This window comes from Agelaius tricolor, unplaced genomic scaffold (genome assembly GCF_023055355.1).
Source record: "Agelaius tricolor isolate 1412-34295 unplaced genomic scaffold, bAgeTri1.0.p SCAF_10, whole genome shotgun sequence".
NCBI lineage: Eukaryota > Metazoa > Chordata > Aves > Passeriformes > Icteridae > Agelaius > Agelaius tricolor.
In genome coordinates, this window is record NW_027269270.1 from 13,321,006 (window position 1) to 13,341,784 (window position 20,779).

Here is a 20,779-nt window from a genome sequence, read left to right on the forward strand (position 1 = left end):
AATATGCCATTTGGTCTGGAAAGAAAAGGGTCAAAGCAGAAAGACATTAAAGGCAACAGTTCTCCAAGAGGGTACCAAACACTGGTGTTTTAGCTGGAAAAAAAGAATCCAAAGGAATCTGAGCTTTCTGAAAAGGGCACTCATGCATAATGCAATTTTTCGTTTCAAATCCACCAAAGTATCGGTTCCAAGCAGTTTCAGTTTAAGATTTCAAGTGTAGATGTACCTGGAATTTATAATTAAATATCAGGGAAGGCTGTGCCAGAAAATACTTAGAGAGCTAATGAGTCTTCACATTGCCCCAAAAATAACACCAAGCATCAAGACTTGTGGCAGCCACTCATCTATGCTCACTGTAGCTTGTCATGAATAAAGCTTCTACAAATTCTCAAATCTGTCAGCAACAGAATGCATTCCATCTCTGAAGGTCAGAAAAAAATCTCGAATCTGTTAAGAAAATGCCACAGTTATTCTCTGAATTGGCAAGTCTGCCAGATCTTAAAATGCCAAGGTGATTTTCTGTGCAGTTTCCAATTATATTGGTCAAAAATTTTCCAAGACACCTGCCTCAGAAGACAAGACCCACACACTTCTGTGAAAGAGGATATGCTGCTTAAACACAGCATTCTTTCCCGAATAAGTCTTAAAAACTGAACATATCCACATCTTGATCTTTTGGCGATGCCCCTGCTTTTACAGGGAACAGCTCCTTGCCATGTCAGAAGAAGCAAGTCACTTCATAAAGTAATTGAGAGAAGAGGAAAAACACCTTCCTCACTGAGCACGTCATTCTTTTGCTTTTAATTAGACCCGAGCCCTTATCTTATTGCTAGTCACTCTGAAAGTTTTTCTCCATTCATTCCTTCACCTTCATCTAGAGTTTCCTACACAAATCTTTTGTTGCCAGTGAATGAGGACTCTTGATCTCTTCCTGAGGTAGTGCAAAGTGTCACTGCTCTGGCAAGGAGCTGCTTCAGAGAACAATGAAGTTTTTGATTTTGTAATTGAATGGCTTTGGATTTTGAGTACTGCCCATCAGCAGACTTAACTTCACTGTTGGCAGCAGTGGATGAAGCAGGAATCATATCAGCTGGTTATATTGGTACCTTGAAAAGTTTGTTGTTTCTTAATTGAAAAGAAGCCTAATGACTTCCCTCACTGCATGTCCAGTGGCAATAAGCACGCTTGTCTTTTACATGTCAGCTGTGTGTTTGTAAGATATAATTTTCTGTTTCTTGCCAATACTTTTTCTTTTAAACAATTTGCATATAAAAATTCTTAAATGTAATTGTACTGTATCTTTTAAGTGCCTGATGTACCAGAGAGGGCTATCATTGAAGAAAGAGTACCAATTTATCCTCCTAAAAAAATGGCAAGACCACCAGCCAAAGGTATACTGGATAGAGTATTCAAATATGGTGTAAATGTTTTTTGTGTCTTGTATGTTCCATGTGCAGTGAGTACTGATTTGTTTTCTATGGAATGTTCTTCCTCTGGTTAATTCTTAGTTGACAGTGCCTTGTGATCCTTATTATTAGTAAGATCTATGTGCTAAATTTTAAGGTTCTTTTAATTGGTATCTTTTTAAGTGCCCGAAGTACACAAGACAGTTGTCCGAAAAGAAAAAACCTATGTTGAAGTTCCTCAGTATGAGGAGGAGGAAGAGGTTCCAAGGTACGAGGAGGAAGATACCACCAGGTATGAGAGGGAGGTAATCCAATACAAGGAGGAAGTTCGCCATTATGAAGAAGTTAGTCACTATGAGGAGGAGGTCCCTCAGTATGAAGAGGAAGAAGTTCCTCAGTATGAAGAGGAAGAAGAAGTCACACATTATGAAGAAGAGGCTGCTTATTATGGAGAGGAAGTTGCTGAGTATGAGGAGGAAGAGCCACAGGTTCCTCAGTATGAAGAGAAGGCTGCCCTACCAGCCAGAGGTATATTTTAACTTTAGGGTTTGTGTGAGGAAAAGTAGTATCTTTTCTTTTTGTGAAAGTACCAAATATGTTTTAAAATGTTGCAGTGTGCTTTACAGTGTGCATTTTTTAACATGTTTATTGATTATTATATAGCACAGAAAACATGTGATGGCTGTATATCTACTCTTTACTACTAACTCCATAAATTAAAATTTTCCATGTCATACCTGTTCATTCCTCTTTCATATGAACTCTGTATAACCCACTATGAAAATTTAACCAAGCTGAATTTCATCCTCATCTGGGGCTCAATTTTTCTATCAGACTGTGCTTGAAATACTTTAAAATGCTTATGTAAAGTCTGCAATCAGAGACAAAAAATATATTTATCTAGAAAATAGCTAGGGTACTTGAAAATAAGTGATTTAGGAACACACGTCACACCGAATTTTTTTCAGAAATCTTAGAAAGCCCTATGGTTGATGTTTATTTCCGTCTTGAAGAGAATAATATACTTTCATGAAAAAGAAAAATATCCGTATTTAAATAATCTTCATTTCAGATGTTTTCCTTAGGACTAATTTTTATGGTATGGGTATAAATTTTCTACATTGTTACTACAGGATGAACACAGTACTCACTACTTAGGAGAACTAGGTCATGCCAAGATCTTGGTAATAAAGCCATTCTGCATCAATATAAAGATATGGATCATGTATATCCAATTTTCCAAAATTACATAATCATCTAAGAGTATAATTTCCAGTCCTGATCCAAATCATTCCACAGTGTCTTTTTCCATCAAAGAATTTCAGAATTTCATTTGACTAATTAATATATGTCAAAATTATATCTAACATTTTTTGCAGTAGAAATTTTGTCATAAACATGAGAAAAGATGAGGCTGTAGACTGCAAAAGCCAGGTTAATCCTGAGCAGGGAGATTAGTGTTGGCTGAAATTTCCATTTAATCTCTCACAGTAGCTAAGTTTAATTCATATGTACTCCAAACTTTTTTCATTATGCTCAGAGACAGTGGAATTATTCTCCTGTCATTGTAAAATTTATATGGGCATTTCTAGGGTTTGGAGTACAAACGAAAGTTTAGATATGTTTTAGTTGAAGCCTTTGCCTCACTGCAGTTAAAGTCTGATTTCAGAAGAGTAAAAGGATTTTTTAAAAAGCATTTCATTTACCCAACAAATGGTGGTATAAACTGCTGGGTACTTATAATGGACAGTTCTGTGCTTGAAGTCAGTCAGTTGATAAACTAGATGTGCTTGGGTTTTTTGCATTTAGAAAGCTCTTGGAAATTTTTCAGGAAGAAAATGCAGTCAACAATTTATATTTAAAACATATAAAAGAATATGATCAGATGCAACCTATTACATGCCTGACAAGCATTGAAAACATGTTTTTAATAGCTGATTCAAAAAACTGACTGAATGTCTCTGACTTAATCTTCTTGATCTTCTTCTTTCAAAAAAGCCCTTGAAGTTGAAAACATTTTTATTGATGGTCTCCATGGCTAAGCAGGGAGAATAGACACAATAGCAGCTAAAATGATGAGTTTGTTATTTTATTTTGTCTTAGTGATAAAATCTTTTTAAATCATAGCTGGTTTTTTGAGTACATGGTGTTTGTTTGCATGAGTATATATTTGTGATGTTTGTTTGCACTTTATGTTCCTGTTGTTATGGAAGTAAATACCTAAAACATTAATGGTATCTTTCAAGTGCCTGAGGTTCCCAAGAAGCCTGTTCCAGAGGAAAAAATATCTATTCTGAAGAAAAAAGAACCTCCTCCAGCAAAAGGTATATATCATCTCTTTATGTTAGAAGGCATCCTCTGAATATTTAATTACCATTATTTTTCAGATGCCTTAATTGCTTATTACTTTTTTCTGTTCTTTTTGGAGAGGGGTCTTCATATGAAATATTTGTGTTGTTGTCTTTTTTGTTTCATTTGTGTTTTGAGTAGCATATGGTTTATTTTTTTAACCAAACTCATGTTTTTGAAGTGCCCGAGGTGCCAAAGAAACCTGTACCTGAAAAGAAAGTCCAAGTGCCGAAGAAGGAAGCTCCCCCAGCTAAAGGTACATGCACTTGTCATTTTCTGTGATCAGAAAGATCTTCTAGGATTCCTTTATCTTCTCACTTGTGTTAAAAACTAGGATAGAAAAAGAATTGTTACTCTTAAGAGCTGTGGTTCTTTTTGTTTGTGTTTAATTGTTTTAGTGTGACTGGTTTGTATGTCATGTTGTTTTGATTTTCATGCCAAGCTCAATATTTAATAATATCTTACTAAGTTCCAGAAGTGCCAAAGAAACCTGTGCCAGAAGAGAAGGTTCCTGTTCCTGTACCAAAAAGGAAGGATGTTCCACCAGCCAAAGGTATAGGACTTGATATAGCTCTTGACTGAATGGTTTATTAAAAAATGATTTAAAAGTCAGTCTTTTTTCATACATGATGTACAGTGAAGAGTTTTCTATTCTTGACAGTTCTTCTTTGTCACCCTACTTTATTGATTCATAGCAATGTTCTTTACCTTATGGCTCAAAAATGAAATTCTTAAGCTACACTAATATTTTTTCAAGTGCCTGAAGTACCAAAGAAACTTGTGCCGGAAGAGAAGGTACATGTCCCAGTGCCTAAAAAAGTGGAAGAACCTCCACCAGCCAAAGGTATGCCATTTTCTGGTTCAACTGTGTGTTTCCACTTTTGTTTCTTCATCTTTATAAGAAGATTGTTGCTGGCAGTAACAATCCAATTCTTCAGCCTAATGTGTTTGAACCATTCCCTGACCTGTTTGACACTGTTGGGTCTGTGTCTGTCAGTCATGGTGTCTATCCTTACTCTTTGCCTTGAAAATGTCTTTGTGTTTTGTATGGTCTCTGTCTTTTGGATCTTATATATCTAAATCTTTTAAAGGACTTGTTGCTTCAAAAACAGATGGTCCAAAAGAGAAAAAAATTACCTAAACAGCCAGACTTCCCCCTTAGCATTACCACACCAGTTTGTAGTCTTGTAGTCCCTGTATATTTGTAAGTTTACATCTGTGCATAATTCTGTGGATAAAATCAATGTTAACTTTAATCACATGACTAGATTTTACCCTATTTGTGTAGTTAACTTACTATCAGATATACAGTTATCTTTTTACTAGGTTTTATATTACATTGAAAATTAATTCCGTAAATAAAAATGTCTTTAAAGTGCCTGAAGTGCCCAAGAAGGTTCCAGAAAAGGCAGTACCTGTCCCCGTGCATAAAAAGCCAGAACCTCCACCAGCCAAAGGTATTACTTCCTATAGCTGGACATGTGGGTAATGCTTGTTCTTGGTTTTGTGTATTTGTTGTTAGAATTTAACTGCAGCGTCATAGCATTGTGTGACAAATGTACTTGCTTTAGCTTCTGTGCAAGTTGTGTCTAAGTTTTCTACAATTAAAAACTATCTTTAAAGTGCCAGAAGTACCAAGACGTCCCAGTGAAGAGGTACCTATTTTTGTTCCTGAAGAAGAAGAGGAAAAGGTTCCAGAGGTGCCAGCAAGAGGTACAGCATTGATTCTTGAAGATTATCAGAGCTTTGTTCAATTCATTAATTGATCTTCATCTCCAGTGATTGTTTTAAGCTTGGTATAAATCTCAATTAACCTTTTGAGAGGAGTTTTCTTCTTCTTCTTTCTGGTCTTTGTGACTTTGTTCTGTAGATTTAGTTGTTTTGATGCTCTAAAAGCAATTACCAATTTCTTATCAAAATAATATCTTTGAAGTGCCAGAGATGCGCAAGAGAGCTGTCCCAGAAGAAAAAGTACCTGTTGCAGTTCCTAAAGTAAAGAAAATTCCACCAGCTAAAGGTATATCATATCATGATGTATGCAGATAACTCCTGTCCCTCTTTTTTTCATATTTCAGTGGAACCTAATTTTAACATTCAATTTATACTCGAGTGAATTCAGGTTCTGCTGTTCCCCTGCAGTGAGCAGTGCTAGGGCTCAGACAGGGCTTGTCTATTCTGTTATTGACTGCAGCCAGCTGAGAATCAGGCCTTGAATCATCTGCTTTTTTCCACTTTCAGTGGTTACTGTGAATGAAATAATTCCTTGTGATATTATCATCCAGAAATAATTTCTAAAGTAATATAAATTTTCTTTAAACAAAATAGCTGAAATTAAATTTTATGGCCCTTTACTTAGAAATTCTTTAATTTAGGGAGATCACTCTTACATATATCTTGAGAATAAGCTATATTCTCAAGGGTTTTAGCTAAAATTATACAAAAATAACATCAATATATAACTCATCATACTAATAACCAGATCCTATGCCCTAAATGTGAAATTCAAAGTGGAAGTAGACTATTGCAAAGGCCACTGTTAGATGACAAGAAGATTCTACCTCAGCAGCTGAGTAATTTAGAAAAAAAAAAAAAAAGAAAAGAAAAGCAGACACTGGAAAGTTTTTATGTAAAAAACCTTAATGCTAATAATGTTTTCTAACTCTGGTTTGTAGCATATCTTGCTAATATTTTCTGATGGCAATGACACTGTGGAATTACAAACTGGGCAAAAGTGCTAGTCCTCATATAAGACTTGCAACACAATTACACATCGCTGGTTTCAGGGAGTAAAAAACACCCAGTAGTTTCCCCTATTTTTTATTTCTATTTCTATTGTTACTTTAAAGTTGGTGTCTTTGTGTTTTATGTTATGGATTTTTCTTTGTGATGTCATGAAAGTAAAGTTCTTAAAACAATATCTTCAAAGTGCCTGAAGTTGCAAAGAAAGTTGTGTCTGAAGAAAAGGTTCCCATTTTTGCTCCTGAGGAAGAAGAAGAATTTATTCCAGAGGAAATTGTACCAGAAAAAGGTACATGATCTTTTCTTGTCACTCATGGCATCTTTTGTGTTCATTAAAATTCACCTCTATTTCTTGTTCTAAGTTTTATGTAACTCTTATATATGTTTTAGGGGGAGTTTGTGGTCTTGTTCTATGTTTTTGTTTTTATCTTGTTTCCGTGTTCATGTTTTTACTGTTCCAAAAGCAATTTTAACACGTGTTTGCAAAATAATATCTTTAAAGAACCAGAGATTCCTAAGAAACCTGTCCCAAAGGAAAAAACACCTGTACCTCCACCTGAGAAACTGGAGCTTCCTCCAGCAAAAGATGCATAAGTTACCAATATGTTGTTATTCAGTTTCTCTGTTTAGTTTGTTTATTATTTATGTTAGCTTTGTGTCCCTGCTGCATTTCTGTATTGATATCTATCTCAGAGTGCTTGTCAAATTCCTAGCACAAAACAAACTCTAAAACTATTTGAGTTGCTCAAGAAGTCTGCCCATGGATGTAAAGTGTCTTTTGTTTGAATTTCTGTTTCATCTTTTGAAAATATATTCTGCAGATCAGTTCTTATTATGTCTCTTTGTACATGTTTTCTGTTCTCTTTCTCATGCTACTGGTGGATGACATTCTTAAAATAAAATGTCTTTAAAGTGCCTGAGATGCCTAAGAAACCCATTCCTGAAGCAAAAGAACCTGTTCCTAAAAAGGTGCCAGCTCCATCAGCCAAAGGTACTGCAGACTGTAAATGCTGTTATGGTTAACTGATAATATTCTTGATCCAAGTTGAGTTTAGCAAGGGACACTTAACTATTTCTGTCCTGTATTGTATTTGTCACTATAGTATTTGTTTGTACGTTTCTGCTCTGTTGTTCATAAACTTCTGGCTTTCTGTCCATTTAAAAATTGTGCAAAAGTACACTGAAGTTAGGTTTTATCTTTAAAGTACCCAAGATGCCTAAGAAGGTTGCTCCTGAAGAGAAGGTGCGGGTTGCTCCTGCTGAAAAAGTGGAGGTTCCAGCTACAAAAGGTATATGTCCTCCTTATAATTAATATTTATGCTAGGAATACCCTTGACCTTCTTCTTTCTAACTTTTGTCTCTGTTGTACAAGATCTTTGTTTGAATTTATGTTTAAACTCTTCATTTTCAATGTTTGTGTTGTTGAACCATAAAGCTGTGTTTCTTGTGCTTTTCTGCTTACATTGCTCTAAGGTGATTTGTTGTTTTTAAATTCCTAAACAAAATCTGTGTCTTTTAAGTCACGGAGGTGCGTAAAAGAGCTGTGGCAGAAGAGAAAGTGCAAGCTGTTGTGCCCAAACCCAAAGAACCGACACCAACCAAAGGTACAGGTATATTTCCTCTTATTTTTCCCAAAGATTTTTTGTCCTCTTCATTCTAAAATCTTTTATAATATATATATTTTTTAAGAAGCATAGTTTTATAATTTAATGTAACTTATGCTTGAGGTTGTCATGCATATTCTCTGTTCTTTGTCAGTTATCTTGTCTAACTGTAAAAAAAAAAAAATTTAGAATAATTGTCAGGCAGTAACAATGATACTGTTTCTAAAGTGCCCGAAGTATCCAAGAAACTTGTACGGAAAGAAAAAGTCCCTGCTCCTGCACCTGCGGTGGAGAAGTATGAGTATGCCTATGAAGAATATGAGAAGTATGAGACATATGAAACCATTGAAGAATTTGAGAAGATTCAGGAAGCTGAAGAAGTTGAGGCATACGAGGAACCTGAAGAACCTGAGGGGTATAAGGAAATTCTGGAACACGAATATGAAGTAGAGGCTGAGGAGGAAGATGTCTATGAACAGTATGAGTTTAAGGAGAAGGAAGAGATCTATGAGAAGTATGAGGAGGTATATGAGGAGGCTTATGAGACCAAACCAGCTATAGGTAAATCAAGTCATGACTTCTTTGTTCTTATAGTGTGGTGAGTTTTCAGTTGCTGCTTAAGCCTCCTATGGGTGTTTATTTATATTTTGCCTTGTTTGTAGTCCTATGTGTGTCTGTTGCTGGTAATGATAAACCCATTCAGAGTTTGTCTCTATCCTAGTGCTTCCTAAGCAATTCCCTTCCCTGTAAAATGGGAGGGTTCCCTATCTGACTGCCCAAGAGTGAACTAGCAGATATATAATACAAGCAGAGAAAATGTTAATCTTATTATGTAATTCAGCTTCAACCTGAATTACTGTTTATGCATTAATATTTAATTCTTTTGTCCAGTTCAGGTTCTTTGAGTTATAAAGATATTAGGACTCATTTAGAACCTTCTTTCCCATAATTTAAATTTATGATCATAGGATCCCTCACACCAAACAGAAAGTGCATCTACATTGTACTAAATAGATGTACATTGATATTTCTTATTTCATTACTCAAGAGTTCTGAGATAACTGCTCCCTCTTTTTATGCATGAATTATGAGATGGCTCCTCTACAAATGAGTGATTGCTCTGCTTGCTGTTTTTATGTGTTTCTTCATAAATAACTTATAATCCAAAATGACATATTTTTAAAGTGCCTGAGTTGCCCAAAAGACCTCTGCCAGAAGAAAAAGTACCTGCTCTTAAAAGAGAAGCTCCACCAGCTAAAGGTACATCATCCATCAGATAAATTTGAAAACACAGCCTTCTGCATGAGTCTCTGAATCCCCAAATCCAGTACTTTACCTGTTCTGACTTGACTGCTAGACTCTTAGCTTTCTTTCACAGTACTGTTAAAGACAAATTACAAAAAAAAAAAAAAATTATTTAATAAACAAAAATCAAGCAAATTACTTCCTGGAGACAAAGGGAATGAAGTTAGTAACTTAACTTAATTTTTGCCATCACAACGTATGTGATATTTTAAAGCTCATTGTTAAAACTCTAGTTTCCTGCAGAATCCTAAAAACCTAGAACTTTTTTTAAATTAATGATGTGCTGCAGTGTGTGCTATCTTAATAGGTATTCTCTGTATCAGGCTTTATGAAACATAAGTGTCATGAATAGCAATTGTCAGCAAGTGCTTGAGAAGTTACTGCATTAGTCTAGAGTTCTGTAATTTTCTGTTCAGAGCACTAAATTTGCCAGGAATTTGTTTTAAACTAACTTTTATAGTTATTTCTCATATGAATTGTCAGAATGAAATCAGTGGGAAAAGGTGGGTCAGTTTGCTTGTTTGTTTTTACAAAAAAGCTTGGAGTTATTTGATAGGAAATTGAAACCTTACTGTATTCCCAGCTGCCATTAATTACAGCTGATAGCACATGAAACCTAATTGTTAAGGCTTATCCCCATTCAAAATTCATTCAACAGCAGTGTTTTTCTTTCACTGAATACTGAAACTCTGGCTGCATTAATCCAAGCAAAACAATCCAGATAGTTGGCCTCTTTTGTACAAAATGTATTTATTCATTTAAGAAATATTTTTGTGTTCTGACTGTTTGCGTTGTTTGCTTTTTGTTTAACTTCTATTCTTACATTATACTCATACTGCAAACATTCTTAAAAAAAACTACCAATGTCTTTAAAGTGCCAGCAGTGCCAAAGAAACCTGTTCCAAAAGAGAAAGTACCACCTGCTGTTCCTAAAAAGGAAACACCTCCACCTGCTAAAGGTATACTTCCTCTTCATTGTCCTTGTGAAACATGAACTCTAATGTCAGTCTTTTGTCCTCATTATTTGTTGAGAAACATGTGCATGTTTTATGTCCTCACGGTGGGTCTTTTTTCATTTGTTTGTCATTGAGTCTTTTTTGCCTGTTGGTTTCAACTCATTTGTTGAAAACATGTTAGTCACTTTAAAAATGTGTGTTCTGTCATTAATTTGCACATGAAAAAAGTTCAGAAAGAAATAATAGCTTTATTTCTTCTGGAAAGGAAGAAGAAAAAATAATCTTTCAAGAATGTAATTTTTAATATGTTATTCTTCTGTCTAATCTTCAAAATTAACATAAATGTTCTTTCAGGAAGGATTTAATTCTTTGATGTTTCAAGAATCTTCCTTGCTAGACTTGCTCTTCTTCTTTTTAACTTCTTTCAAGTAGCTTTGAAAGCCCTAAAAGTAAATTATATCTTAAAGGGCCAGATGATTTCAAAAGACCTGTCCCTGAAGAAAAGAAACCTACACGTACACCTGAAATAGAAGTTCCACCAATGAAAGGTAAAGGAGCCTTTGATATGAGATTTTATGAAAAGGAAATAGTTGTGCCATTTTTTCCCAGCTAACATCACTAAAACCTGTCATGTTTTTTACACCACTGCAATCTCTAAGTGGAGATTGAAATCTCAGTGATAAATCCCAAACTCTGGGGCAAACATTTCAAATATATGCTAGACAGTAAATCACTGAATTTATGAATGAAAACATGCTGAGGAGGTATTGCTGCTTACAACACCAGTATGTAAAGCTTCAGTGCTTTTCTATTTATAATATAGCTGTGAATTTAGTTTAAACTGGGGTTTTGATACCAATACAAGGTCATGATATTGGTGAAGAAGTAACAGGGCAAGAGCCAGTAAGTTAAGGCTATTAAAGCTGTTGCATCAACCAGAAGTAGGAGCATGACTATGCAGTAAGGAAAGCAAATGGCTCTCTCTTTGAGAGCTGAAACCATAAATTTCTTCACATAGTTCATTGTTCTAGGATGGCAGTTCTAGAACTGTATCATACTTAATTCTTGAAAAGTTTCCAAGACCTCAAAACAACTTCGTTTTCTGGGTTTATTTCTGTTTGGGATATTAAAAGTTGAAAATTACTTTGAAGTTACTAAAAAAAGCTAATATCTTTGAAGTTCCTGAGTTTCATAAGAGAGCTGTCCTTGAAGAGAAAGTACCCAGCATTATCCCTAGAGAAGAGGAGCCTCCTTTATATGAAGGTACATCAATGACTCATTTACCAAATCGTCAGTTGAAGAGAACATATCAAGTCATGCTCTATATTATTCTGTAAAATTTGAGCTATTTTTAATTCAATTTTAAAACTATTTAAAAGAAGCTTATATCAATATCTTTCAGACCATCTATCTCCTCAAATTTAGATATAATTCAGCATTTAAAAAAATTTTAAACTTAAAACCTTACGCTAAATGTAAAAATGGAGTTTAACATTTTAAAAATGCTATACTTTTTTCCTCGAGTAGAGTGAAAAAGATACATAAAGAAAAGAGAAGCTAAGTTTCTGATTCAGGAAGCACTTGAGTCACATTGGAGCAAAGAAATGAACTTAAGTAGACATTGGTTTAAGAGCCATCCTGAACAACACCTAATTTTTGAGTTGCAATGGAGATAGTCAACTCCAAATGAAGACATACGAAATTCAGTTACAAATTCTATCTAATAGACAGAACTAAGAAACTAGAAAATAAAATGAAATATTTCTGTAAACATATTTTTACTAATTGGGAATGGTAACTTTCAGCAGTAGTAAGTCAATGATCAGGCTGAAAGATATTTAAATAACTTATGCTCAAACAGCTCTTTGTCCATATGCATTTCTGCATGTTTTCATTTTGTCTTTCTACTCCTGTCTTGTAACTAATATTAAAATATGTAAAATAAACTAATATCTTTAAAGAACCTGAAGGTTATGGAGAAGTTCCAACAGAAGAAAAGATGCCTTTTATTACTCCTAGTGAACCAGAAGCTCCAGCAGCTAAAGGTAAACCAACTCTTCAAGCAATCTGTAAAGCAACACATTCCTACAAATTATTCATCTTCATCATTCCATCTGTGTGCTAATCTGTTATTTAATGTTTTCATTCTAATGTTTCTTTAGATGCTATGTGTCTGTTGCTTCCTTGCTACTTACACTTTGTGTATTTTAATGTTCTTTAAAAAATTTAATATCTTTGAAGTATCTGCAGTGACAAAGAAAACTGTCCCACCTAAGAAAATAACTGCTGCTGTACCTGCAGAAGAAGCTCCTCCAGCTAAAGGTACATTACCTCCAAATTAACTCTCTCTAACCTCTTATGAAAGTGAGATATCAAATAAGGAACTCAGCTTGCTTGTTTTCCTTAAACAACACAACTAGATGCTAGAGACACTTTACAGTTGGTTTTTATTTTTTTCCTATAAGTAGTTGCTTAAACAGATTGATACATTCTGCAACAATTTAAAATTTAGGAAGACTAAATTAGACACAGAAATTTAGTAGGCATGAGAGTCTTATATTTTTTCGACTTCATATCTCATGTTCTATTTCTCAAAATATTTTCTCTGACAATATATTGGGAAAAAATCTAAAAGGTTGTGAGAGAAGCTTATTTGCAAAAGGACTCTTTGTAGTCATATAGAGGGCCTAAAGAAAGTCAGGATTAAGGTATGACTTTAAATCAGGACAAAATAGAAAGCCACAAAATTTTTAATAGAAACATAATTTTGTTACATGATTCCAGAATTGAAGAGCCCTATACATGTTGGAACCCTAAAAATTACTTAATTGAACTGGAGTTTTGCCTTGCTTTTATGGGTAATTTTTAAATTTCATAAAAGAAAACCCTTTTTAGTGCCTAAAGTTCTTAAACATACACATACACATGCACACAAAAACATCCCACCAACAAACAAACAAAACCAGGAAAAACAAACAAAAACCCAAACATAAAAAAAACCTCCTACCATCTTTTCAGAGAAGAGCATATTCAGAACCATAAATACTAGGAGTTAGAAAATTACCAGACTCCAGAAGGTGAAGTTGTTAAGTTTTATTCACATTTCAATACCACATATTCTTTCTATTGTTCTAGTAGATTTAATTTTTTTTTACAAAATTGTATTACTTATTTCATTATGCAAATTTCTAAAATAAGCCAATATTTTTAAGTTCCTGAAGTACGAAAGAAAGCTGTCCACAAAGAAAAAATACCTCCTGCTGTACCTAAAGAAGAACCTGCACACTTTACAGGTACAAGAAATTTTAAGTTTATTTGAAGAATTAAAAACACGTTTTCATATATAAATTATTTTGAGAGCATTCTGTTTATCGTGAACTTAACAATTTTGGTTACTTGCAACAGTAAAAAGTAATTTAAAAAACTATTGTCTGTAGATGTTCTTAAAATTAAGTGCTACTTGAGATCAGCCCAAAGGGGAAAAAAATAAAGAAAAAGTGACATAACTGAGATAGACATATCTCTGCACTCAGGGTAGTAGCTCAATTTAGGACACATCACACATCTTTCTTCTGACAAACTGCAGAGTTCAGGTCGGTGAGGGATTTTTCACCCCTTATTTGAAAGCATTCTAATTTTGCACATGGATGTAAAATAAACCTGGATGTCTTCAGAGGAGCTTGAATATTTTATTATGTTTGTTATTTATCTAACATGTTGTCTTGTTTTCTGAAGATACTCTAAGTTAATTTAAGTGTTTAAACTAATATCTTTCAAGTACATGAAGTTTATGAGGAGATTCACATAGAAGAAGAAATTTCTACTGTTCATAGGAAAGAGGAGGCTCCACCATCTAGAGGTATATGCCTTCTTCATCACCTCTTCCTACAATCTGCTAAGTCTTGAACTCCAGGAAAATTAAATTATTCATGTTTGTGTTTTAGTCCTTGTTCAGCATAATTCATATTTGTATTCATTCTCTCAGTACCTTACTTATATGAAAAATTTGAGATTTTTCATGACATGTTTTTCTCTCATTAATTTGAACTAATATCTTTTAAAGTGCCTGCAGCCATTAGGAAAGCTGTTCCAGAAGAAAAAGTACCTATTGTTAAGCCTAAAAAACCAGAACCCACTGCTGTGCCTAAAAGACCAGAATCTCCACCATCTAAAGGTACTTTGAGAGCCTGGTAGAACTGAGGTCTTTCACTGATAAAAATCTTTACTTTTTTCTTTTTCTTACATAGTTTCTGATTTTATAGTTCATGGTCCACATGTCAGATTTGTGGCGTTTATGTTGTATATGTCCCATTTTCTGTTTCTTAAGTTGTGTTTAAGTCATAAAATCAAAATCAGTAAATAGCTTTCAAGTGTCTGAATTGCCTATAAAAAGTATTCCTGAAGAAAAACTCGGCCTAAAAAGCCAGAAGCTGCCAAAGGTATAGGTCAGCATATCCTTTCATTCTTTTTCTACAAGTTTCTTCTGTCCCTTGTACTGTTGCTGTCAAATTATTAAAAATTAATTGAGTTGATCTATTTATTCCACCCAAGAATAACCTAGATATTGTATCAGAAGCCAGTGAAAGGGACTAGAAATAAGGAAAGCTCCAGCCATGTTAACACACAATGACATTTACAGAACGTTTTCACTTTTTGGGTACAGCCTCAGAAATTTGATCATACACTAGCAAGAAGTACATCCTATCCCTCTGTTTCACATTGCTCATGTTAAACTTTGGGGTCAATTGATTTCATTTTGAATGGAAGTAGAATTTGCACAGAAACCAGCTGTTACAATTCATTCAGGTGTTTTAAAAGCCTGTCAGAAGTGGCAGTTTGAGTGGCAATAACAACTGTCAAGCAGCACAGCTTATCCCACCCTAGTCATTATCACATAGCACTGCCAAGCACAGAACTGTTATGTATGACATTTAAAAGGTATTTCATTGAAGTTCAACTTTTGCCATGACTTCTTTAGCTTGGTTGCATCTTTATGGGGAGCATAGCAAATCTAAACCTGCTTGACAACAGATACCAAGGAAAGTCACTTCCAACTTATTCTTTGCCAGAGGGGTAGAACCATGAAGACTTCTCAGAAATTGTAACTTTTGTCAAAGCATCCTTATCCATCTACTTGTTTTGTCACATCCTTATATATCAAGGTGTTTTGTCTTATGTCTCTGTATTGAATGTTTAATTTTTGTAATTTTAAAAACTACACTAATGTCTTTAATGTGTACAAGGTACCTAAGAAATCAATAAATACGGTTATATCTAAAATACCAAGGGTAACACTACCTTAAGCTTATATGTCAATAATAGTGTCTTTCAGAGGAGGAGATTTTTCTCTTGAGCATTAGAGTTTATAGCAAGACTCATTTATCATAATCCAATTAGTGTGTAATTGTATACAACGCTTTTTGCATGACATCTCTCTTTTTACATTTTTCCTTCTGATATGCTTCTTGTGATCCTCTTTCTCCTTTACAATGTACATATTTTAAATGCTTTAATTTTAAAAAATGAATGCTGTTTTCTTTAAAGTGCCAGAGGTGCCCAAGAAAATTCCAGAAGAGAAAGTGCCCACTGCTGTTCCTAAAAAACCAGAACCACCACCAGCCAAAGGTATGTTGTGCTACAGAAAACTAAAATTTGGAAGAGGAAAAACACCTCTATCTTGATTGTGCAGATTAGTTATCTGATTGCTTGTTTGTGTTTTCCAGTTACTTTTACTTTCTGCACCCATATTGTTCTATATATGTTACTGTGTTTAAAATTCTTCTCTTTTGAATCATAGTTGTAATCTGTACCAGAGTGTTAGAAATATTGAAGTAGAAATATTGAGCAGAAATTAGATTGACACTTGAGAACAAAGGAGAAATCTTAGGAGAAGAGGAGAAAAGGTGGCCTCTGTGATGTGAAATAGTCCTGACTGACAATGAAAAACTAGGCCCAAAAGAGAGCATAGAATGAGTGATAGAGATGTCTAATATAGAAGAAAACTTATGTGCAGAGACAAAAAAATTGATACCAAGAAGTCATCACACATAGAAGAATGTGATGAGGAATGCAAAATAGACAATGTCAGTCTCAGTCAAATAGAGATTTGGGAGATGTTTGAATAAAATGGAAAAATAATCTGATGTAGAAGAAGAAACTCCAGAAGACTCTGAGGTGTTTCCTGAGGCTTTACAGAGACATAAAATAACCTTAAGACAATAAACAAATCAAATCAGAGGTTTTATTAAGAACTTTGGCAATTTCTACTGAAAAGTTTTGAACATAACTGTAAAATTCTGTATAATAACTGAAAATAATCTGTTTCCTAAAGCGCCTTAAGGACCCAAGGAAGTAGATGTCAAACAAAAATTCAAAGCTCCTGTGCCTAAAACCTTAAAAGTTACACCAGCTAAAGATACCTGATGTTATGACAAAAGTACAGAATAAAAAAATTATTTTCTTGTTTTAACAATATAGAAGACAGTATTCAAGACCTCTGTTAGCATTTTCTTCTGTGGTCAAAAGTTTTTCAAGTGATAAAATGTTTTGAGTGAAAAAAGTAGATCTTTGTCGTTGTGTTTTCACTGAGATCTGCTGTTATCCTTTAGTGTTTATGAAATTCTGACAGTATAAAGTTATTGTTATTTTTCGAGTGTCTGAGGTACCAAAGGAACTGGTCCCAGAAGAGGTTTAAGTTAAAGTAGCAAAGACATCAGAACATCCAGTCACTAAAGTTGTATGTAAGGAAAGAAAACCCCTTCATTTTCTACAGTACCATTTTAACATAATGGTAACTTACTTTTACTATTAATGTCTTATAAATTTTTTTGTTGTTTCAATTGTAGTTTTTGCATCTGTAACTCAGTGAGGCAACAGAGAGAGTTTTCTCTAGGGAAAGGAGAAATTACATGCTTTTGAAGTGCCTGAGATTTACTTTTTCTTAATGTCCGAACACTGCAGACATACATAAATAAAATTAACTGCTTTTTTTAAAGTGCCTGAGGTGCCCAAGAAAGTGATTTCAGAAGAAAAAATACACATTGAAGTTCCTAAAAAACCAGAACCTCCACCAGCCAAAGGTATATGTTCAACAGTAATAAGACTGCACAAAAACATTAATCTGTTTCTCCAAATATTATCTTGCTTATGTTTGTGTTAGTAGCTTTTTTGTATACTTTATAAGTGTTACAAACTGTGTTGTCTTCTTCCTTTGTGAATAGCTCCTGGTGACAGTGGCTACTAATAGTGTGTGTAAAGCAATATGAAAAAAACCAACAACAAAATGGTTTATAAGGGTGGGCTTTTTTCTGATGCTGTTAGCTATTTTTTTACTTTGGAGCTATTATTGTCTTTTTAATTCCTATTCTTCAAATTCCTGAAATTAAAACAAACAAATATCTTTAAAGAACCCGAGGTGCCGAAGAAAGTTGTTCCAGAAAAGAAAATACCTGTGCAAAAAATACCAGAACCTGTGGTTGTCCCAGAACCAGAGGCTGCACCTGAAGAACCAGAACTCCCACCAAAAGAAGGTAAATCTCAACACTAATAAAATAACAAAAGTAATGTTTTTCCTCTTTTCTTTAACATGTAATTATCCAAGCCTTCTGTTTCCTGAAATTTGAAATTCTGCTTGTTCTAGTTATCTATATATATATAGATATTTGAAATAGACACACATGGTTGTTTTTGAAAAAATCTAGTGGCAAATATTGGATGTCTGAATTGCCTGTATGTTATTCTTGCTATTATTCTACTTCAGTTCTTCTTACTATTTTTGCATATTGCTATTCTACCTGCTTGTGCTCAAGAAAACCAACACAGCTAATAACTTAAAAGTTATAATAGGAGAAGAAAACAAAGTACCCATTCTAGTAGCTAAGAGGAGAAGTTATCAATTTAATTGAAATACCAGCAGTTCCACCAAGAAAAACTAGATGCCATCACTGCTGTTTCTTGAAAGAATCTTCAGCTTATTGCCTGCAGTGAAATTAATATCTTTTGTCCTGTCCATTCTGTTGACAATTATCATGGCTTTTACTTATATCTTAAGTTATATTATTAGTGCATGTGTGTACTTCCATATGGGAGCATGAGTTTTGTGAGGCAGAGTGTGTGTATGTACTCTTGAGAGAAAAGCCAAAATGTTCTATATTCATCTTTTAAAAGGCCAGCATAAATGATTGATATCTGATATGTTTTTAATACTTCATCACAACTGTCTTTTTATGTTTCATGGTTGGCTTAATTTTGGTATGATTGTCCGTGTAGCTCTTAAATTTAGAACTAATATCTTTTATGTACATAAAGCAACCAAGACAACTTTGCCAGAAAAGAAAGTACCTGTTCCAGTTCCTCAAGAACCAAAGTCCATTGCAGGAAAGGCAACACCAAAGCCTCAAGAGAAAGCAAAGCCTTTGGAACCGCAAAAACCAGAAGTGGCTGGAGTGGCCCGAAAACTAAAGCCTGTAAAAGCAGATCTGACATCTGAGCAGCCTGAGACTGTTTTGACACACCAAAAATCAGAATCTGTTGTAGCATCCCAAAAAACAGAGCATATTGTGTTCCCTGAGAAACCAGAGTTTGTTGTGGTACCTGAGGAACCCAAGCCTGATGTAGAACCCGAAAAACTAAAACATGGCGTGATGCCCCCAAAACAGAAGCCCATTGTGGAATCCCAAAAACTAGCCCAGGTTGTAGTGCTTGAGAAACAAGAATTTGTTGAGGTACCTGAGGAACTCAAGCCTGATGCTAAACCCGAAAAAGTAAAATATGGTGTGATGCCCCTAGAACAGAAGCCCATTGTGGAATTCCAAAAAGTAGCACATGTGGAAGTGCTTGAAAAACAAGAGTTTGTTGTGGTACCTGAAGAACCCATGCCAGATGTAGAACCCAAAAAACTAAAATATGGCGTGATGCCCCCAAAACAGAAGCCTGTTGTAGAATCCCAAAAACCAAAGCGTGTTATAGTGCCTGAGAAACCAGAGTCTGCTGTGGTACCTGAGGAACCCAAGCCTGATGTAGAACCCGAAAAACTAAAACATGGTGTGACACCCCCAAAACAGAAGCTCATTGTGGAATCCCAAAAACTAGCCCAGGTTGTAGCACTTGAGGAACCAGAGTTTGTTGTGGTACCTGAGGAACCCAAGCCTGATGTAGAGCCCCAAAAACTAAAACTAAAATATGGTGTGATGCCCCTAGAACAGAAGCCCATTGTGGAATTCCAAAAAGTAGCACATGTGGAAGTGCTTGAAAAACAAGAGTTTGTTGTGGTACCTGAGGAACCCAAGCCTGATGTAGAACCCAAAAAACTAAAATATGGCGTGATGCCCCTAGAACAGAAGCCCATTGTGGAATTCCAAAAAGTAGCACATGTGGAAGTGTTTGAAAAACAAGAGTTTGTTGTGGTACCTGAGGAACCCACGCCAGATGTAGAACCCGAAAAACTAAAATATGGCGTGATGCCCCCAAAACAGAAGCCCATTGTGGAATCCCAAAAACTAGCCCAGGTTGTAGTGCTTGAGAAACAAGAATTTGTTGTGGTACCTGAGGAACCCAAGTCTGATGTTCCACCCCAAAAACTAAAATATGGTGTGAAGCCCCCAGAACAAAAGCCAGTTCTAGAATCCCATAAACCAGAACCATTTATGGCCCCTGAGGAATATGAGCTCATAGTAGTGTCTGAGGAGTCAGAGACAGTTGAATCAACTCAAAAATCAAAGCGTGTAGTGGTGCCCCCCAAAACAAAACATTTTGTGCGGGTCCAAAAAACAGAGTTTGTAGCAGCTGAGGAAACAGACCTTGCTGCAGATTTCCAGAAGTCAAGGCCTACTGCAGTGTCCAGAAAATCAAAGCCTCTTGTGCCAGAACCTGTCATGGTGTCTGAGGCACCAGAAACTGTTTTAGAATCCCAAAACCTGAAGCCTTCTACACCTCTTCGAAAACCAAAGCCTGAAGTGGCATCCAAAGAACCAGAGCTGGTTTTGGCACCGGAGGAACCACCACCAGCCAAGGTGGCCGAAAAGGAGCAGCATGTTGCTGCTAAAAAGCGAGCAGCTGCACAGCCTAAAGGTATCTCTTGTGCATAGGATCTCTTTTCCTTCCCTCAAGTATGTTGTTTCACTGCTCATCTTGAAGCTTAATATATGTAACTAATATGTACTAATATCTTCAAAGAACATGCAATGCCCAAAAAGCTGTCCCAGAAAAGAAAATTTGTCTAGCTGTTCCTGAAAAAAATAAAACCTACATCAGTCAAAGCTATGTGTTATCATGAATACATGACAATCACACTGAATCTTCTTTAAGTAATATTTTAACCTCTTTTGTTCTGTCTGTCATTTTGATCTGTTTTAAATGATACTAACACTGAGTATGATTGTGTGCTAAATTATTACTTCAAAACAAGTCTGTTGTCCTCTGT

General features: G+C 35.1%; 1 protein-coding gene across 1 annotated transcript in view; it reads left to right on the top strand.

Annotated features, from left to right (window-relative positions):
• Positions 1 to 20,779, top strand: part of TTN (titin) — a 235,038-nt gene that overhangs the window by 99,390 nt on the left and 114,869 nt on the right. The window contains 26 exon segments of the mRNA XM_071434272.1: positions 1,308 to 1,391; positions 1,590 to 1,934; positions 3,653 to 3,730; positions 3,937 to 4,011; positions 4,225 to 4,308; positions 4,513 to 4,599; positions 5,132 to 5,212; positions 5,379 to 5,468; positions 5,689 to 5,772; positions 6,682 to 6,783; positions 6,997 to 7,075; positions 7,403 to 7,485; positions 7,700 to 7,783; positions 8,015 to 8,098; positions 8,327 to 8,659; positions 10,279 to 10,362; positions 10,827 to 10,907; positions 12,321 to 12,404; positions 12,601 to 12,681; positions 13,572 to 13,652; positions 14,138 to 14,218; positions 14,423 to 14,533; positions 15,904 to 15,984; positions 17,355 to 17,438; positions 17,766 to 17,888; positions 18,667 to 20,427. Of these exon segments, the coding sequence (XP_071290373.1) occupies positions 1,308 to 1,391; positions 1,590 to 1,934; positions 3,653 to 3,730; positions 3,937 to 4,011; positions 4,225 to 4,308; positions 4,513 to 4,599; positions 5,132 to 5,212; positions 5,379 to 5,468; positions 5,689 to 5,772; positions 6,682 to 6,783; positions 6,997 to 7,075; positions 7,403 to 7,485; positions 7,700 to 7,783; positions 8,015 to 8,098; positions 8,327 to 8,659; positions 10,279 to 10,362; positions 10,827 to 10,907; positions 12,321 to 12,404; positions 12,601 to 12,681; positions 13,572 to 13,652; positions 14,138 to 14,218; positions 14,423 to 14,533; positions 15,904 to 15,984; positions 17,355 to 17,438; positions 17,766 to 17,888; positions 18,667 to 20,427 (4,425 nt within the window).